Consider the following 20,998-nt stretch of genomic DNA (forward strand, 5'->3'; position numbering starts at 1 on the left):
CTTACAACTGGGTGCAGGCAAAACATCCCACGCTGAATCCAGTTCAAGGGACAGGTCAGGAGACTCATCTGTCCTTTGTAAGCCTGGAGTCATAATTTATTTTTGAAAGAAAACTGGGTTTTTCTGAGCATGTTAGCTGCCTCCTCAGGTCTTCCCTACCTTAATATTTACTTTTCCAGCATTGGCTACGGTGGACTTTCAACTTCACTGTGACATGGTCTCTCAATTGATTCTGGGCATGTGTTTTCCCTTCCGGAGGGGAACAAGCTAACAGCAAAATAGAAAACAACAGCAGCAAGTTCTGCAGTATCAGGCTCTGTTCAGGTACAGAGCCTGCAACAAAAAGTTTTGTTTGAACATCAGTTTAAGAACCCTTTTACAAATGAACTACATTTCAGTCAGCCTTGCAACAGCAAAGTCAGCTACCAGGGCAAACCACTAGCTCAGGGCAGAAACAGCTGATTATACACTACCTCTAAATCAGTCACAGCAATCATTAACTCCTTAGGCACATGCCTGCTGGACCCAGCAGAAAATGTGTCCTACTTGTCCAGATCTCAGGCCTTGCAGGAAAAAGCCAAAAACCTAATTACATTCCCTGTCCTGACAGGGCTTTTGTTTGGAAGCACTACTATGTGAGCTAGCTGTTTATGTAATACTTTCAGCTTCTATTTTAAAAATATCCTAGCTTTGATGATTGCTGAATATCATAACCGTCCTTATACCATAGGACAGCCTCTCAAGTCTGCATAAAGGGGGAAAAAAACAGCAGAAAAAAAGAAATAAAAATAGTTGGGAGATCATAGCAGTCACCTAACTGAAGTCTTTCAGCTCAAAGTTCAGTCACCCCAAATTACTGATGCAGCAAGCAGTTGAAAAAGGGAGAAAGACAGCTACCTGTATATAGTAATTCTCATCTTAGTTTGTCTTATCTATCTCCACAGGCGACTCCCTCCCTCCCCTGGCTGTGGAGGAGAAAGTAACAGGCTGGATTTGGTGTCTCTGGTAGAAGCCTGTTGTCAGATGGAGCGAACCAGACTCTACAACTGTGAGTGTGCACCAAACACAAAAAGGGAGTAATTCAGTCAGAGAAAGAATGTGAAAAGATGGTTTTGGCAGCTTTGTTTTAGATTATCCTCATCCCCTCAAGAACCCTTTGCCATGTCCAGAAGGAAGCTGTGCCAGCACTCAAGAGACCAGTTGAAAAAGTCCTGAAACAGACTTGAGAAGACAGGCTAGAACTGCTGTTGTGCAAAAGGCAGAGACGAGACTTGGACACAGTTTAAATAAGTAGCCTCAGATATAGCACCTAGACCATCACCTGCTGTTTAAAGGACAGTAGTCAGCTCCCCACAATAAAGAAAGCAGGGAAAGACTGGGAAAAGCTCAATGTACCATATTGCTAGCCAGCAGTCCTTACCGGGAAAGACACAAAAGAGAAGTAGATCTGTGAGTCAACACCACACGCAAAGCATTCACAGGGGAGTTTGTCTGGTGTGGGATAGGGAGAGCCTGAAAGGAGACAACAACAGACAATTCAGATCCACCATGGTGGGGTGGGATAACACTGAATTACCACAGCAGACTTTCAAAGAAAGAACACAAATGCTAAAAGGATGATAAGTTTATTAGATCTGGGAAGGCGCAACAAGAACGGAGAGAACAAGCATCTAAAAAGACTTTAGCAGTCTATCTCTGAAGCAGGAAGAGAACATCAAAGAGAGTAGTCAAGGGCCAGGATAATGCCAATGAAATGGGAACCACGATATTAATGGGGTGGGGAGAGTTGCCTAGTATCAAAAATCTGAATCAAAACTAGTTTGGAGGGTAGCAGCCAGAAAGAAGAGGTTATAGGCAGGCTAGACATGAGCTGGGGTGGCTGGAAAAAGAAATACCAGAGAAAAATTGAAGATGGCAGTCAGTGAGAGAAGAGAAATTTAGCAATGAAACCAAGAAGAGCAAAAAGAACCCCAGATGTATCTGCAGAGGTTGTATGCTTCAAAGCGGGCCACGCAAGCAGATCTCGTCGGTGGCAGAGGAAGGCTGCAGGACGGCAGAGGCACCGGCTGGAGCGGCTGAGATTCGGGGAATGGGCGGATCACGGCAGGGCAGGAACAGGCGCCACTAGGATTGCTAGGGACAGCACCCAGTCAGCCAAAGGCGCTGAAGCAAAGAAACGCTAAAGCCGGCGCTGCGTGTGGCATAGCTGCGAGAGGAAAAAAAAGCGTTATTCCGGCTGGAGGGGCAGGCTCGGGGTCGGCTAGGCGGCAGCGGGAAGGAGAGGCAGGACAGCAGTAACGGGAGGCCGGCGGGACAACCCGCAGCTCTTCAGAGTCTCACACCGAGCGGGGAGCCCGGGAACTGCGCCCTGACGGGAGCCCAGACCCTCTGGGCGAGGCGGGCAGCGGCTGAGGCGGGGGAGACGGCCGGGAGCTGCCCCGCGCTGCCCAGGACAGCAAAAGCGCCGGCGGACAATCCCCAGTCCCCGCACCCGGTCGCCGTTAGCGCCTGATCGCACGTACCTTCCCCGCCGTCCGGGCTGCGCGGCGGCACTGCCCGCCCCCACCGCGGGGCGGCCCCGAGAACCGCCCGCCCCGCCACCCCCAGCATGGCGGCGGGCGGCAGCCTTTCCTTTCTTCCCTCCCTCCCGTCAGCCCGCGCGCCTCTCGCGCGCGCCCGGCCCTATTTAAGTTCTCGGGCGGCCATTTTGCGGCCTTTGAGGCGGCGGCGCGTGAGGCGGAGGGGAGGTGGGTGAGGGTAAGCCCAGCATCCGCCGCCATCCGCGGCGCTGGGGCGGTGGGAGCGAGGGCTCGGGTAGAGGGGGGAAGAGTCGTGACACTATCGAGTCGTGCCCGCTTGCCGAACGCTTCCACTGGGGGGCCCGTCCGCGGGGAAGGGGCCGGGGCAGGTTGGCGGAGCCCCGGCGGGGGTTTTCCTCGGGAGTGGGCTGTGTAGCGGCCGCGGGTGGGGCTCTTCTCGGGAGCGGTGCCGGTGGGGTGTCACGGGCCTGTGGTAACGTGGTGGGTGCCCACGTACAACATGTGTGCCGCCGCGCCGGCCCCAGCGCGGTGCCGGCAGCCGAGCTGGTCGGGGGGGGAGGGCGCACCGCGCCTTTCAGCCTGAGGTAAATTTTGGCGAAGTGTTTGATGGCCCATTTTGGGAAGCGAGAAGATTGCGTGAAATAACCAGCCGGTAACATGTTGGTTGTTTTTCTAACCTAAGAGACCTGCCTGACGTGCCAAGCTGTGAAGAACAAAGGTGCAGTAGAGGCAATAAATGATACCGAGCTGCCAACTGTAAGTGCCGGCCGCAGCCTGTGCAGCTGCGAGTGCTGCTGTTGCGTGTGTTCGTGCTTCGATGTTGGGCTGTTCTGTTTCTGGGCGCTGTGTTGGTCCGGTCTTGGGTGAGCTGATGTTAGTGGTGTGCTGCCTTAGGTGCAGGTTGCTGTCAAAAATCACTTTTCCTCACAGCGAAGGAGAGATCGAGCCCCTGCGCTGTAATTTTAAGTGCATTAGGATGAGTTTAAGGTCTAGTGTACTTCTGAGCCTGCGTTTAATGCGGGTTTAAAATGAAATATTTTCGTTTTGAGAAATGCAGTGGGGTAGGTTCTGCCCTGAACAGTTCGGGGATGCAGAAGGTCATGTAGATGTAGACCGCTTAAAATCCAGTTATTGATGTGTGGCTGTAGCAGATTTGTGATATTTTTGTCCTCTTAGTTCTGAGCATAACTTCGAAGGCATTGTAGTTGTATGGGTTAGAGAGCAAATGGAACTTAATAATGTGAGCAGTCATGGCTGTTCATGTTCTGTAGCCATTTGTGCTGGCCTGCTGTACTTATTCTTTACTGCTAGTCTATATGTATCTACTGTATTTTAAGACTCTCAATTTGCTGTTGTATACCTTTGTCTTCCTGTGCTTTTTGGGAAGCCTTCTCCTTGAATCCGGCAGTAATCTGTACTCTGAAACATGACACTGTTACCCAGACAATAGCGGGTTATCTGAGGACAGTAGATGAGTTCTGCTATAGTGTCTTCAGATGCTAAATTGTGTGTTTGAAATATTAATGGGTATGATGATGGGTTTGTGAAACTGTAAAAAGCATAGTGAAAATTACAGTAAAATTACAAAGATACTGATCTAGAGGGCTAGTAAATGACTAACAAGCAGGTAAAATAACTCGAGGCTATTACATAGGGAGGACAGGCTCTGCAGATTCAACTGAAAATTAACATTTTGTTTGTGGGGCTAGTCTCCACGTGGCTTGATAACTAGTGAACAAAGGGTTGATAGGTTGTTAGAGCAGGAGGCTTTAGGTATCATGTAGCTTGCAAAAGAACAGGGAAGATGGCATTGTTTTTGATGACTACACTGCCTTAGATTAGTTTAAAAAAAAAGCTGTAAACTACAGTGAAGTGAGTATTTGTGTATGACTTAAAACTACAATATCCTTACAAGTATAATATGCTGTTGGCTACAGATATGTGTGCTTATATAAGGGAAAACTTATTCCTGGTAGGAAGAGGCTTGAAGCATTAAGAGCTCATCTCTACAAGTTTCTGAATGTCTGATGCAACTCTGAAGTTAGCCTTGCTTTTAGCAGAACTTGGACTAAAAGAGCTGTAAAAATCCCTTCTGACCTAAATTATGCTATGAATATCGTGAGATAAGTGGCTACAACTTAACTGTTACTATGTGAGGGTTAGTGCATTTGCTCATGGTTCATAGGAAAATCTTGTTGAAGTTTGCTCACAGATTTGTATTGTAAGTTTACGCAATTAGGTGGAGTGGTGGAAGGCTTGTTACCTGATTAACATAGAATTTTCTTTAATTTCTTGATTTCTCCTTGATTTTTAGGGCAAACTGAAGCATGACTGATACTGGAGAGTCCCAGGCTTCTGGCCCCGATTACCCTGATGCCCAAGAGCTGATATGCAGCCAGCAGAAAGAACCATATAAGGTACATGCATATGAAACAAATACACAAATGGAGTGTTCACGTTCAAGGCAGAAGAATGCTGCTCCTGATGAGTCTTCAGATGAGCTTAGCAGTATATGTAAATCTTCAGCTGAGGTTTTACTGGACAGCAGTGATTCAGAAATGTGAGTTTTTATCTCTAGTTTAGAACTTTCCATGTGAAGAACCTGTGTCATTTATCATGAAAGTAGACATTCTTTTAAAAGTAAATATTTTTTCTTCTTAGTGATCTCTCTGCTGCTAGTGGCAGTGAGTACCATCCTAAGTGCTCCGTTGCACCTTCAAAACAAAAAAGGAGACTTCAGTCTTCAAAGCAACAAGCTGAATCTGTTGCAGGAGTGCCTGACAGTGGAAGCTCTTCAGATTCTTCTCTGTCCCCTCAAAGTCCGGTGAAATTATCTGAAACTTCCACGAAGCAGAAGTCAAAATTCAATTTGAAAGCCATTTTTGCCTATCACTTCAGGGGAAAGAAGTTTAAGGCTGCTGCACACCGAAAGTATAAGTGTGGTTCAGGCAAGAAGAAGAAGAAAAAGTATGAGAGCACACAGATGCCTATGGGGAGGCCACCACTGACAGCCTCACCTCAAGAGCAAAAGAGAAGGCTTCTACACAGAGGCTTTCAGTTCCCTTTTGTTGAAGAACATTACGGGAAGAAACATATTCCCTTAAAGATGGTTCTTGGCTATGAGGTGAGTCCTCTGTTTTGTGGGATAACAGATAAAATAGGGGTGTCAATATATTACAATTCAGTTCATAATATAAATACTTGATAGTGGTGTTTTTAAGATCCCATCTGATGCATTTTCCTTTAGCAAGCAGCTGCAAAGGGATACTTCCAGTACATTGAAATGCTTAAATATGAAGAACACCTTAAAAAAGCTCTAAAAGCCCTTCAGGCTAGTGAAGACTTAGAAAGAGAATGTCTGGTGCTACGGAAACACAAATATTTAGATGATGAAGGCCCCATTTCACCTATTCAGGAGACAAAGTAAGTTCATCTTTATATTTTCAGGTGGTATAAAACTTGCTTTTTTGTTCTTAACTAAAATATGAGTTTGTGTGTAGAGGTAGATGCATGACACTCCACCCCCTCAACTCTTGGTCACCCCCAGACTGTTTGCTGGTGTGGGGAGGGCATCAACACTGCTTTAGTTGCAAAACCAAAACACAGCACCATACAGGCTGCTACGAAGAAAGCTAACTCCGACCTAACCAGACCAGTACAGTCTGCTGCTCTTACAGTTGAGGGATTCAGGAGGTAGTACAGTCGCTTGTAGTTGCGTGCGATTTTGTGACAGAGCTGTCGGTATATCAAGTTCGGTTCCTATGCTGTCCTTATCAGCATTGTGTAATCTAAACGTGAATATCTGCTTATGAAAGAATTATTTATTTGGAGAAAAAAACCCAGCTATTTGGCATTCTGTGATTGTAAATATAACTTGGAACTTCTTCTAGAATGAAATATTTTTAATCTGAAGACCGGTCATTGTTTCAAATGGTGATTTGTACTGTTTCATTAAAATGACGTAGTGGCAATGTTTCAAAAGAAAAAAAAAAAAAAAAGAAAAAAGTATTTTCTTAAATTATTTCCTCTACGGTTATCCCAAATAAAGATGTGGAGTGTTCTATGGTAAAGACTAAAGGATATTTTTTAATTTCCTTTATACTTTATTAAGTACTGAAGTGTCATCTTAATTCTTTCTTTATGGTCAGTTAACTTAAGTGCAGTAAAAAGGGATCAATCAATCAGCAAGAATAACTAATGTTGTAAATACAGTCAGCACCTTCAAACTAAAAAGCCTAAAAGACAGTGTAAACATACAAAGCTGTCTTTCAGCTACTGTTCACTTTAGTAGTGACTTAAACTGCTAATTTATGTGAGTTGAAGCATTATTCTGAGCCTGTAAAATGAGTAACAGTAGTTGGTTTGCTTTCTTACAAAAGACCAGAAGAAAGTTCTGTGGAGTAAATGCAAGTGAGCTCATCCAGACACTCAGTTCTTTATATTAATGAGTACTAGAAGACAGAAGTCTGTCATCTGTCAGGTTTTGGAACCAGTCCTTATGGTGCCACTTGTTGAAACCGTAGTACTAAAATGGCTTCATCTCTTTCTGTGGAGTTCCTTCTGTCTTGAGAGAAAAACCTGTGGACACAGTGTAATTTCATACTTGTGTTTCATGGCAGTATGGAGATAATACTTCTCAGTTGTAGTATCAGGAAGACAGCTGTGTACTCTTGTTAGCTGAGGCCCCTTATTTTCTTTGTATTCTGTTTTTTTTTCTAATTTGCTGACTTTCTGGCCTGTTTGCTAGTGTTAATCTTAAATGTCTCAATACCACTATTGATGTCTAGTACTAAGTCTTCGTTCTCCTGCTAAGCGCTGCATCTGTCCTGCCAGTATTGGTAGTCGGGATGCAATTCTGCTGTCAGAAACTATCATTTGAGAACAACCTTATGTAGAAGGAGTATTGTCTTCCACCTACAAGCTGTAACACTTCCATACGTATTAAGAGAAACAGGGCTTGTAATAGGAAAATAGTCCACACCTTTTAGGCTACTAGAGGAGCTATGCTGGATCTTGTTCTTAACAACAAGGAGGGGCTAGTAGACAGTGTCAAACTCGAGGGTAGCCTGGGCTGTAGTGACCATGAAATGGTCAAGTTTGAGATCCTCGAGGCAGCAAGGAAGGTGTGCAGCAAGTTGACCACCCTGGACTTTGGGAGAGCTGACTTTTGGCTTCTTGAAGAATCTGCTTGGTGTGGTGCCATGGGATGAAGTACTGGAGGGAAGAGGGGTTCAAGAAAGTTGGTTAATATTCAAGACCACCTCCTCCAAGCTCAGGAGCGATGCATCCCTACAAAGAGGAAGGCAGGCAGAAAAGCCAGGAGGCCTGCATGGATGAACAAGTTGCTCCTGGACATGACCAAAAGGAAAAAGGAGGCCTATAGGGAGTGGAAACAGGGGCGGGTAGCCTGGGAGGTGTACAGAGGAATCATTCAAGCAGCCAGGGATCAGGTTAGACAAGCCCAGATAGAACTAAATCTGGCTGGGGACATCAAGACAAACCAAAAAACCTTCTTTAAGTATGTCAGCGAGAAAAGAAAGACTAGGGAAACTGTGGGCCCTCTCTGGAAGAAAATGCAAGAACTGGTTACCGGGAACAGAGACAGAGCTGAGGTACTCAATGACTTTTTTGCTGCAGTCTTCACTGGCAAGGACTGCAGCCACACTACCCATGACGCAGAATGCAAAGATGAGGATTGGGAAAATGGACAACCACCCACTATAGGTGAAGATCAAGTACGAGACCACCTGAGGAACCTGAAGGTGCACAAGTCCATAGGACCTGATGAGATACATCCACGGGTCCCGAGGGAGCTAGCAGATGAGGTCGCTAAGCCACTAGCCATCATATTTGAGAAGTCGTGGCAGTCTGGCGAGGTTCCTGCCGACTGGAAAAGGGGAAATATAACCCCGATTTTAAAATAGGAAAACAAGGAAGACCCAGGGAACTAGAGGCCAGTCAGTCTCACCTCTGCCTGGCAAGATCATGGAGCAGATCCTCGTGGAAACTGCTGAGGCACATAGAAAACAAGGAGGTGATTGGTGACAGCCAGCATGGCTTCACCAAGGGCAAGTCATGCCTGACAAATTTGGTGGCCTTCTACAAAGGGGTTGCAGCAGCAGTGGATGGAGGGAAGACCAATTGATGTCATCTACTTGGATTTGTGCAAAGCGTTTGACACTGTCCCGCATGATATCCTGGTCTCTAAATTGAAGAGACATGGATTTGACAAATGGACCACTCGGTGGATAAAGAACTGGCTGGACGGTCGCACTCAGAGTTGCGGTCAATGGTTTGATGTCCAAGTGGAGAGCAGTGATGAGTGGCGTTCTTCAGGGGTCAGTGCTGGGGCCTGTACTGTTCAACATCTTTGTCGGTGACATGGACAGTGGGGTCAAGTGCTCCCTCAGCAAGTTTGCCCTTGATACCAAGCTGTTTGGTGAGGTAGACATGCTGGAGGGGAGGGATGCCATCCAGAGGGACCTGGACAGGCTGGAGAGGTGGGCCCAAGCCAACTTCATGCAGTTCAACAAGGCCAAGTGCAAGGTCCTACATCTAGGTCAGGGCAATCCCAAGCACAAATACAGGCTCGGTGGGGAATGGCTGGAGAGCAGCCCTGAGGAAAAGGACCTGGGGGTGCTGATTGACGAGAAGCACAACATGAGCCAGCAATGTGCGATCGGAGCCCAGAAGGCCAACCGTATCCTGCGCTGCATCAAAAGAAGTGTGGCCAGCAGGTCAAAGGAGGTGATTCTGCCCCTCTACTCCACTCTCCTGAGACCCCACCTGGAGTATTGCATCCAGCTCTGGAGTCCCCAACAGAAGAAGGACATGGACCTGCTGGAGTGTGTCCAGAGGAGAGCCACGAGGATGATGCGAGGGCTGGAGCACCTCTCCTATGAGGAGAGGCTGAAAGAGTTGGGGCTGTTCAGCCTGGAGAAGGCTCCAGGGAGATCTTAGTGTGGCCGTCCAGTACCTAAAGGGGGCCTACAGGAGAGCTGGGGAAGTACTTTTTCCTAGGGCATGTAGGAATAGGACAAGGGGGAATGGCTTTAAACAGAAGAGGGCAGATTCGGATTGAACATTAGGAAGAAGTTTTTCACTGTGAGGGTGGTCAGGCACTGAAACAGGTTGCCCAGAGAGGTTGTTGAGGCCCCATCCCTGGAGGTGTTCAAGGCCAGGCTGGATGTGGCCTTGGGCAACCTGTCTAGTGGGAGGTGTCCCTGCCTATGGCAGAGGGGTTGGAACTCAATGATCTTCAAGGTCCTTTCCAACCTAACCATTCTATGATTCTATGATACTGTAAAAGTGAAGAGCTTGATTTGAATTTCTGTATTTCAGCGATGATGACAGCTTGAATTCTGATAATCAAGAAGACTTTGATGCCAGAGTAGTGGTGAGTAAATATTCCTTAACTTCAGAAACTCTAACCTTCTTTTTCTTTTGAGGTTAAAGAATTAGTAGATAATCAGTACTTAATTCTTCAGCTTAGTTGTATGATACCTGTGAATTTTGATCTGTAATGCAGAAGGAAGTTGTTTTGAGAGTCCTCACTCTCCTCTTTGGAAATAATGCTGTAATTTGTAGGAGTTCTAGAGTTCTCTGAAGAGGTCTTAAAGTCTACAAAGTTATTACCAAAGTCTTACCTTTTAAGTATCTCAAAACTAGACTTGTGAATACTTGTGTCTTCCGTTTCCTTAGGAAAACAGTTCTTTCATTATAAGTAGCAAAATTCCCAGGAAGAAAAAATCAAAGCCAGAAGTGAAACCTGTGAAATCAGCTGAAGTGATCGTAATAGAGGAGGAAGACGTCTGTGCTGAGAACTCTGGGATTCTGCAGGGTTCACCTCAGTGAATAGAAAACTAACAAATGAGGTGGCAGTGATCACTCTTCAGATGCCTTTTGCATGGCTTACTTGCTTTAAAACATTGGTCTGAAGTCAGTGTTGAGCTATCAGCCAAGCAACCTAGTCAGATTTGGTTTAAGGTGAGTATATTTGGCTTGTGTCCAAGATTGTTACAGACCAAGTCTAATGTATCTTTTTGCCAAGCTTTTAAGTGTCTTCTGCGCTATCCTGTGTCAGTTATATAATACCCTTGATTCAGTGGCTGATAATATTGTGGAAATGCTGGCTTCTGCAACTTTACTTCTGTTAACCAATGGATCACAGAATTTACGTGATTAAAAATAGGAAAACAAGTTCCAAATAATGTAACATAGAAATATAGAAAAATGTTATGCGTTTCATACATACATATACATGCTCATGTTACAAAGGGTGTTTTGTCATAGCTGACTTTTTTTGTGAGTGGTACTTGAGGGATTATTTTTCTATATCTTAAGGAAATGCAGGTTATACTTCAAGAGCTGAGTAAGGCTTGAAGACAGAATTGAAGCTTAATGCAAATCTTTGTGCCAACAGTAAAAATGCAAAAGTCATTAGTCAGAAATGTATTGCAAAAATATGGTTAATGCATTTGAATGATGATAATATCAATTGTATTGAAGTTGTCTATTACATGCAGAATAACTTTCCAGAAAACTAATTCTCTGCTTCTGAGTCTAATACAATAATCTGAAATTATAAGTTACCTTAAAAATAACTGTAGCAGCATAGTTAACCTTAGATAAAGATTCTTTTTACCTTCTTGCTGTCCTCTGTCCAGAATGGGGTCTGACGTGAATGTGACTGAGCAGAAGATGAAAGCTCTTTGTAATGACAGTACTTAACAAGCTTCGCCCCAGTTGTATATACCTTTCTCAAAGGTGTTTAGACAGCTGGAAACATGGCTAATGAATGTTTAGAAATGGTCTGAATGCAGCTAACTCCTAGATGACAAGGCTGTCTTGGTAGCGGTAGAAATTAAAAAAAAAAAAGTTTGAAAAGTTTCCTTGTGAAATCAAGGAGATGTAATAGCCGAAGGGTGATCTGCCTCACTCAAATACTCTTAACAATAGAATCTCTCTCACAACAAATGAACATCTGTTCTGCAGGTAAAGATAGTCTGTGCTGAACAGGGATGTTGTCTGAAAAAGACTTGAATATGTACTGGTTTAATTTCTGTCAAAATGTATTGACAGTCTAGGAGGTTTACAGTAGGTGCTCAGTATAATGAGAGCAAGTCAAGTTGTGTTCCTTATACGCTAGAATTAAGGTCCCAGATTTTCGTAAAGTAAGTTTGGGGTTTCCCACTTGCAACTTGGTAGCTCTAGGGAGTAAGACTGCAAAAATTACTCTTCACTAGTTGAAGATCCCGTTTAATACTGGTACAAAATTAATGGCTAAATGTAACTCTTTTAGGCATCTACCTGAGAAATACTCTGTATGGCTTGAAAGACTCATCCTGGATCTAGGAGTGGGGTTCTTGCTTGGTAAGGCATAGCAAGGTGGTACGTGGAGTCTCGCTCATTCTGCAGTTCATGTGATGAATTTTTCTGTTCAACTGCTGAGTGACTCAGAAATGAACTAAATTTCAATTCTGATTAGAACTGGATAAATACACATGAAAATCAAGGTTATTACAACTGCTAAATTGATCGCTGAAACCTAGCTTTTGGCTTTAGGAATCTTCAGTTATTTGACTGTATCTGATAGTTCTTATCACTTTGTTTTTTTCTTCTAGTTCACGTTGCTTTTGGAAGATGAAGTACTGCTCAATTTTCTTGGAGGTGCAAGGTAAGCTATTAACTTGGTTTGCAGTTCCTGTTTTCTTCAGGTAGCTTTTTTGCTTTATTTCACAAAACGTTTTGAAAAAACAGTATTCCATAGTCCAAGTGAACACATTACAATGTTTCATAGCTGTGCAACTGCTGTGTGAAGCTTCCAAGGTATCAGTCTGACCAAAGTTAGAGCCTTTAGCCTCTGCTTGAGTGAAAACTAAAACTTTTTGAGTTCTTGAACATCTGTATATTAAATGCAGGTTTTGTTAGCAGTTATATATAGAAATATTTTGGTTTTTCCTGTTGTTGAATGCTGCAGCGCAGCTTAATCGATCTGATTTGGTTTGGACACTACCTGGGATCTTCTCTGCCGAAGATGTTGGAGAACTACTATAGATATAGTCTCCTGGTGGTGCCCCACCTACACTTTCTGTACTGCAGCTTCTGATTGCTTCCCTCTGGTAAAATGTCACATTAATGCATGTCCCATGCAAGAACAGGAGGGACGGCAGAAAGAAGCTGGTGGTCTTGCACGGATGTATTGCTAAAGCTGTGAAATTTGTTACCAAGTTTCTGTGGCTTCAGGAGAGCGTAGGAAATAGCGTGGAAGACAACGCTATGTAAGATTACTGGACAGCAAAACATCTTTAACATGGGAAGCCCTGAGCTAAAGCTGGGCAAGTAATGAAACCTTACAAGGACATACTTAAATAAGAGGATAGGAACAGGGCATCTTACTTGGCCATTGTTGTAGTCAGGGTACTGGGCTAGACAACATATCAGTTTGACACAGCATAAATTGTTCATAAATGGTATATCTGATACTGAACTTATTGGCACAGTTAACCTTAGTCCAAACTATACCTGTCTCTAAAAAGAGAAAACGTAGTAGCAGAAAGTGACAGTTATTAATGGTAAGTATATAGTAAACTGAGGAATAGCTTCAAATGCTCTTTGAAAAATAGTGGGAAAATGAAAATGAAAGCTGATGCATTCAGTCTGTTCTAGCACGTGTTCAGTTTTTGTCTGTTGCTGTCGACAAAAACCTGGAACCTAGTGCTTAGAAAAAACCCTTCTTTTGCAACCCACAGCTGATGAACATATTAGTTGTGTTACTTATATGAAGGGACAATATTTGCATGTATTCAAACAACAGTTCATTCAAATATTGATGAATCTAGGGCATGAGTTTCGTGTACCAGACTTGCGGAAGTGCAGTTATATTGATTTCTTTCCAGACTCTGCAGATGGACACACCAGATCTGCAGCAGTGAGTGAGCAGTTGTAGTATCTGTGTGCTGCTTGAATTCTGAACGGCTGCTTGCTGGCCTTCTGATGTACAAATCATACTGTGTACGTCGTGGACTTCAGTGGAATGTACCAGCAAAAGAGGTAGGCTTTGTGTTTCTCCTGAACTTAAACATAAGAGTGTCAGATTTCTTCAGACAAGTACTATTTCCACAGCAAGTAAGCAGACTGATTTGTGCACTGTATGGTATCTGCATCCAGCAGTATCTTCCTGACAGGGTGTTCAAAAAGCAGTGCTACAGTATTTCAGCAGCTGGCATCGTTGGTTTTCATGCAGATGTGCTGGTTAAACTTGGTATTTCTGTTGAAACAAAAGTAGGTTGAAAATTTCTTATTTGGAATCTTGTCAAATAGAACATTGAAGAACTGTTGAACTGTTATGGCATAAAAGTGTAGTTAAATTGATGACCTTGTTCCAAAATATTTCTTCTTAAGGAGGTATTCCTGTGGTGTCTGGAACACAGTGGAAAGCCTCTACTTAAGGGTAAGTATAGAGGAAATAATTGTTTTTTCGTAGATGGAGGTAGTTGGATGAGGATCATAAAAGCTCAAGTCTTAGCTTTTTGGTCGTCTTTTTACAAAGAAACAGTATTTTATTTTGAAACACAAACCCAAGTACCAGATGGTAGCTGGTAACGTGTTTCAAAGTTAACTGGCTACGCATCAAAACCAGAAGCTATTCTGCAGACATTGTGAAGAGTTAATTGTTGTGCCTCGTTATTCAGCAAATAGACACAACTCACTGTGTGTCTGAATTGAAAAACGTGGCTAGAATAGTAACAGGTTGTGCTTTCCTCACTGTAAAGTTAATTGCAGTGGTGACAATGAGACCTGTAACAGGTTTACTTAGTGGGACAATTAGGCAAACATAGTTAAAGATGCAGCTACTGTAAAATCCCAAGGATTAGCTTGTTTTGATGTTTTTGAATTCTGCATTCTGCCTACTAAAGGAAGTAGAATTAGGTGATAGAGGGAAAATACTTGCAGTGCTGCATTATGTTAGATGGCTTATTAGAGCATGTTTGTAAGCTGTCTTAAAGTAGTATGTCGTGTTTTCCTTACGTCACAGTACAGCTGACTGTTAGGTAACTCCCTTAGTTGTACCTTCTGTGCCATAGTGCTCCAGTTTCTTAAATTGCAGATAAATTTTGATAGTTGTGTGATACTGGGCCATGGCAAGAAATGCTTTGTTTTAGCATTATCATTCAGATGGTGTAACTGGACTACAGTCTTCCTGCTTCATACTGTGTATGAAAGTACCTAAGTCTTTAAAAATTACTAAAATACTGAAGAAACTTGAAACTGTTACTCAGATACAACAATTTACTTCTTTTTAGGAAGTCCACGTGATAGTCCAGTCTGAACTAGCATCTTGGTAAGTTAGTGTGACGTTGTTTTTTAACCCTTGCCTGTTGCAGGTTAGCTATCTTTCTTTAACTCAGTGAGCTGGTTATATTGCTGGGTTTTCTTCTTGAGAAGGTGCAGTGTTGCTTTAGAAAACATAGAGCTTATCTCCCCCCAGCTTTAGAATGCTGTGAGAAAATTGTTGTGATGATTGGCAAAATGTTCAACTGCTCTGAAAAGAGTGAGTGAGAATAGCCTGTCTGAACAAATTTACTACATGAGTGTCCCTGTCATGTCACTTTATTCTGGGCATCTGAGTATTTAACGTGCAGTTTTTTGTATCAGTGATTACTTTCTTTTAAAAATAAACAGGAAACTAAGAAGACCTCTTAAATTAAACAGGATAATATTCAGGTATTATAGTAGGTGTAAGTGTGATTCCAAATACAGGCTATCAGGAGCGCCTGTGGAGGTTAGAACCACTTAAGTACGAAGTAGTGCTCTAGGTTCTGCTGCTTTGTGTGCACATACATGTCAGTTTTGAACCTTACTTTGCTTTTTCAGGTGGTATGTTACTGGAGAAAATGAGAGAAGAAATGGAGGAGGATGCCATTCAACAGACATCTGAAGCCCCTTGTAGGTTAGTACAACACCTGAGGTTCTGCATATTCCTTAATGATCGGAGGACACTGGTTTTCAGTGGCTGGAAATCTAGATCACATCAAACTTATTGACTTGGGGAGTGTTTCTGGGACTTTTTCAAAGCTAGTTTGGTGTATTTTAATGTAGTATTCACTCTGTTAAGTGAAGAATTTATTTTGACTTTGATTTGTCCAAAGAACGCTAGGTACACATTTCTCAGTCAAAAAGTAGGTGATCAGCTTAACTGCTTAAACTGATAGTTTTACTTGTACAAGTTATGCTTAGCAGGAAAGTTATGAAAAGACACTTAGTAGGATTTATGAGATACTTTTCCAGTCTGCTTGATTTTTATTTATTGTGTTTATTTATAGTATCAGGCATGTTGAGGTCTATCCCGATAGGATCTCCTCTGTAGGTTCGTGTCGTTGGAAACGCCTCACAGAATAAACTTGTGGTTTCGCTTTACCCATGGAACTACCTGTTAGCTCTGTGGGATAAAACTGCAAGACAAACCTCTGCAGATGCAGCACCCTGGGAACTGTAGTAATGCGTTATGTTCTTGTTTAGGTACTGACATGCTTTTGATACAAGTGGAAAAAAGTTATTCCGGTGGAAAAGGTTGGTAAGAGTCGAAAGATGGTGTGTTCTGGGACTTCAAGTGTAACCAACCTGTTGAATTGCATGGGCTTAACTTGCTCTTCAGCCAGGGGTTTCTGGTTCTGATTTCTAACACTGTTTCTTGTGGTTTGAGTTTCCTGGATGGCTTGAAACAGTCTATTCCCCATTTGATCACCAGGGAGTGATTCTTATTTCTTGTTTTGGTGGCTATAAGTATGAAGGGACAGCACTGGTGACTGTCTGAACTTAAAGTAACTTCATAAGCATGCTGCATTTTTGTTGTGTCAAGAGATGCTTAATAGTTTCATACTGAGCAGCAAGCTGGGGTTACATCTTGGGTTTTAAAGAGTTAATTTCTGAGCAGCTTGGCCAGTTTACTACTATACCACTAAAATTCCTGGCTTCTGTTCTAAAGAATGCAGACTTTAAAGTAAACGAAGGAAAATACTCTGCAAGAAGTATAAATCCTTCTTGGCAGGTATATATAAAAACTCCGAAGAATTTTGAAGCTGCTATTAGGTGAAATTCATGGAGTCTCTTTTCCCTGTTTAGCTGCATGGCAGCTTTTGTGAAATGAAGACTACTTCAGTGTAGTTTACCACTCGACAGTAACTGGTTCATATAAAAAGCTTGAATGTTAAAATGAGCAGTTGTGGATGAAGAACTACTGCAGCTCTCGCACTGTATGGTATCTGCACCCAGCAGCGTTCTCCTGATGGGATGTTCAAAAAACAGTGCTACAGTAGTTCAGCATTTGGCATCGTTGGTTTTCGTTCTGCTGTGTTTGTGAAACCTGGTATTTTTGCTGATACAGTCGTTGTCCTCTTCGGGATTTTGAGTGTACTGGCTTTCTGTTTTCCTGTTCCAGGGTGAGAACTGGATACTCGCCTCAGGAACTGGGCAAGTGCATTCAGTTTGTTTTTCTTTTTTGTTCTTTTAAACAGGTACTTTAGGATACAGAACAATGTGAATTTTGATGTGTAAAGAGTATGAGCTGTGGAAGATGATACCCTATTTGACAGGTAAGCACTGAGTTATTTGTCAGTTTGGAAGGTTTTATGCAGTTTTACAGAATTTTTGGTTAACTTCATGTGACTCTAGAATGTTGCAGCTTCAGTGAATGTTCTAGAAAAGTGTCGGCCTGGTTGTCTAGTAGCAGAGATTGCTGGGCAGTGATCACCCCACATCTTGGCAGCATCTGAGCAGGTTGCCTATCTGCAAGTCATTCTCGTGTGTGTGTACACATACTTTAAATGGATGTCACAGTTGTGCAGTGATTTGCAGTACTAGTTTCTGCATTTGGCTGCTGCTTGTTGTGAGGAATTCATCTGTACATGGAGCTTTTAACGGATTTTTAGACTTTTTGGGGTACAGAGCTTGGCTTACACATTGGCATGATTGGTCCTGGGCAAGAAAGGATGGGAAATTGGAATATTGATTTAAGTCCCAGATTTATGTTGGTGATAGGAGCTGTGAGAGGAGAGTACCTGGTCATTACCAAGGCTGCTGGGATGTTGCTGTTTCTGGTGAGCTGTGGACATGACCAAAGAGCAAGTCCATCAGACTCTTGAATTGCCACATGACATGGCACAAAGTCTGCTGGGAATAAAGCTTGTGTGTAGGTCACACACTGTGCTCCCTCCTGCTGTTAAGATGAAAGCAAGTTCCTGCTGAGGTGTAGGTATGTGGCTGTATCCTTGGGCACCTCCAACACTTAACTACAGAGGAACAAAAGTTGTAGCTAGAGCCTTTGTAACTTGGGACCCCAGAAGCTGCTGTGGAGAGGATGGTTGTCACGAATGCAGAAGCAGAAGGGGGAGACAAAAGGCTGCCCTGTGCAATTTACATCCAGCTGGAGTTTGTTGCAACTCTTTATTGATGCTGACTGAATTTCTTTGACCCGTAGTGTCTGCTGCCAAGTTGCTGCATCTCAGAGGGATGAGAAGCACCACCTGAGTGCCACCAAGGCAAGTCTGAAGGTAAGAGTGCTCAGCAACGTTGACAGTACTAAAAGGAAATTTCAGGTCACTTCAAAGAGGGTTTGCATGGCTGAAAAACCAGCAGCTCTTAACGCGGTGACCGCACATTGAAATCCTCTGCAGGATGCCATGGACACTTAGTGTGTGCTATGGTCTATTTATGAGGAGATACCCTTTGCAGAGTGAGGCCTCTTGAAGTGAAAAAGGATGTTTGAGATGCTGATGTAGGGAAGAGGCTGCTCAGTTCCATTCTGAAACCAGTTGACTTCTACAGTGTGTGAAGTTGGAGAACAACAAGCTGATACAGTTGGAGCATGAGCAATCTTGCAACTTAAATGCTGCTTCCTTCTCCCTTGGCAATATGCTACACTCCTAGAGCTGCATGCAAGTCTCAGAGTAGATAATCCTGGAACAACCAGCTGAGAGGGTAGTGCTGTGGGCACTGGAAGTAGTTATAGGAAACATAAGACACTTGGGGAGCTGGTGTTGGAAATTGTGCTTTTACCCCTTACCATTTTATTAAGGGCTGTATGTGCATGTTCCCTCTGTTACTGCTTTTATACCAGCACCATTTCCTGAAAGGAAATTGCTTCAAACTAGAGGAAGACATGTTATGCTAAGCACAAATAGAGTTCAAATGGCTTTTCTTTTAAGTAAAAGTGTTAATAGATGCTTTTTCTCTCTCAGGTCCTGGGGATGGTGCTGTGAGTGCTGCAACAATCTGCACAGTTCTTCCAGACAGAGAAAGAACCTTATCTAGAGTGTTTATTGCAGTCATTTAGAATTAAACATTCATTCTAACTTCCCTTGCTGCTTTGTAAATTAAAACAGTGCGTGTTGTTTGGAAGCAGGAGGAGCCTCTGCCCTTCAGTTGTGACTTGTCTGTTTTGCCCTTCTGAGAGATGGGCAAAGCTGCCTGCTTGCCCTTGGAGAAGAGCTAAGCAAGCTGAGTGTATCCAGTTGTAATGTGACTGGAAAAGGTCTTGTCAGCTCTTTTCCCTCACTGCTCTGGTACTGAACTTGACTGTATTTATTCTGTATGGAATGTCACAGCATTTAAATAAAACTGATGTCTGAAAGCTGCAGCCTGGGATTGTTTTCTGTTGCTATACTGTAAGCAAACAAAGCAAGTCATGGCTGCTGAGCACCTGGGGCTTGCTGGTACTGAAGTGTAGTCTTGGCCTCTTCCTTTCTGACTGTAACAATATTCATGTGTTAAGAGCCACAAGGGCAGAGATGAGACTGCACATACATACCTTTTGCAGTGCAAAAAGCCTTCACCTGACTTAACACAAACAACAGCTTGTCAGTCCAGGGAGTTATGCTCTTTACTTAGCAGGGAGGTTAGAAATGGATTTAGCTACTGCAGTACATGGACTGAGAAAAATCAGTGAAAACAAGCCTAAATTATAGTTAGTTGCTCATCAAAAATAAGCCTTCCATGACTTTGCTGCTGCATTTTACACAGAACCAGATTTAATGAAATGACCCTGCTATGGTACCTGCTGGTGACCCAGTTCAAACAGAGCAGAAGTTGAGCTTTGGATTTGTCTTGATGTAATGACTTAGCTCTGACTGGTACTCAGGAACCATGGAGGGAAGAGCTCCTTTCAGAACTAGTAACAGTCCTGCTTTTGGGTGCTTCAAGATGTAACACTCTTGACACACTTCCTAATCTTAAATCACATAGTGCAAAGAACAGAAAGATTTCAGCTTTACAGAAGAAATTGACTTGTCAAGTCTTAAAAACCTTTATTTGAAAGTATTTTATACATGTATATTACAAAAATTAATATGATCTCCCTTAAAGGCACATCAAGAAAGGCTTTTCACAATGTCAGTCTATGCCATGTGAGACAAACCATGTTTAAAGCAGCTCAGTACAACATGAGAGTACTACACAGATTTTGTTTATAGCTTAAAGGTAAGGATTCCTAATAGCTCCACAATTAACTTAAAGTCTGCATTATTCAGTGGTCCCTGGGATTGTACCAGTACAGTAGTGTTTGTTGTTGCTCCAGGTCTTCTGCCAGTCATGGTGCTTTCCAAGTCTTCTTGGCTCGTAGTTTTTCCAGCATTTTCTGCAAATAAAACAAGCAACGAGACTACAGCAGCAGGGCTTGGGCCTGGGCCCCTCGCAGCACCTCCAGCCTTCCCATTGTCCAAGGCCCAGCCAAGGGGATGGGGAGAATTAACAACCTTACTCCTCTTGTTCAAGCCCCTGATCCAGAGCAACCACAGCCAAACCCAGACAGTGTTCCTGTAACCTTAAGCTGAGGTGTGCTCAGCTAGACAGAATCAACCCCCCACTAAACCCCTAGACTGTCTTATAAGGGAAATTCAGTCAAGTTTGGGCTAACAAAAAGCCCTGCCCTTCTTTTGCCAAGCAGTTTCTAGCAGTTGGAGTCCCCAAGAACCTTTTTACTCAACCTCAGGTCACCAGCCTGAGGCAGACACACTTTTTAGAGAAGATTTCAGCTCAGTCATGGTGTTGGCAAGGAAATTGTTAAGCGGGATGTACCCACTGCAGACTGGTTTGATGGCCTCTGTTTTGGTTGCACTCACACCACAGAGCTATGCCTCAATCAGCCTGATCAGAAGCTCAGTGAAACCACAAGAACTAAGCAGGTAGATGACATTGTAGCAGACAATTACCTTCTGAAACTCTTTCGCCTTTTCTCTGTTTTTAGCGTAAGTTTCTTGCCTTGTTTTTTCTTCCTTTCTGATTTTTACTTCTGCAAGTTGATGATAAAGTCGTCTGTAACAGTAGGAAAAAATATTTTGCCAGGAAGAAAGTGGCAAAGCTGGAACAAGTTCACAAGCTTAAGGGTTTATATGGTCTCAGCAGCTAGAAATTAAGAAAGGAAATTCTGACTCAGCTCTCCATTAATCTTAGAATCACTTCAA

General features: G+C 43.2%; 2 protein-coding genes across 2 annotated transcripts in view; one reads left to right on the forward strand and one right to left on the reverse strand.

Annotated features, from left to right (window-relative positions):
- Positions 1-2,720: 2,720 nt before the first annotated feature.
- Positions 2,721-19,170, forward strand: TAF1D (TATA-box binding protein associated factor, RNA polymerase I subunit D). Its single transcript, XM_082498237.1, has 16 exons — positions 2,721-2,747; positions 3,223-3,296; positions 4,855-5,100; positions 5,202-5,664; positions 5,788-5,963; positions 9,882-9,936; positions 10,242-10,526; positions 12,164-12,216; positions 13,439-13,592; positions 13,944-13,992; positions 14,846-14,883; positions 15,417-15,492; positions 16,062-16,112; positions 17,057-17,134; positions 18,019-18,091; positions 18,779-19,170. Exons 3-7 carry the CDS (start codon positions 4,868-4,870, stop codon positions 10,392-10,394), a joined length of 1,080 nt encoding a protein of 359 aa, XP_082354363.1. The 5' UTR covers positions 2,721-2,747; positions 3,223-3,296; positions 4,855-4,867; the 3' UTR covers positions 10,395-10,526; positions 12,164-12,216; positions 13,439-13,592; positions 13,944-13,992; positions 14,846-14,883; positions 15,417-15,492; positions 16,062-16,112; positions 17,057-17,134; positions 18,019-18,091; positions 18,779-19,170.
- Positions 19,171-19,829: 659 nt separating this feature from the next.
- The window catches only part of CEP295 (centrosomal protein 295), a 47,731-nt gene continuing 46,562 nt past the window's right edge, over positions 19,830-20,998 (reverse strand). The window contains exons 28-29 of the mRNA XM_082493298.1: positions 20,747-20,849; positions 19,830-20,172 (exon numbers count right to left, since the gene is read on the reverse strand). Of these exons, the coding sequence (XP_082349424.1) occupies positions 20,125-20,172; positions 20,747-20,849 (151 nt within the window). The 3' untranslated portion in view covers positions 19,830-20,124. The remainder of the gene's footprint in view (positions 20,173-20,746; positions 20,850-20,998) is intronic.

Source organism: Vanellus vanellus (assembly GCF_965231255.1).
Source record: "Vanellus vanellus genome assembly, chromosome: 1".
Classification (NCBI taxonomy): domain Eukaryota; kingdom Metazoa; phylum Chordata; class Aves; order Charadriiformes; family Charadriidae; genus Vanellus; species Vanellus vanellus.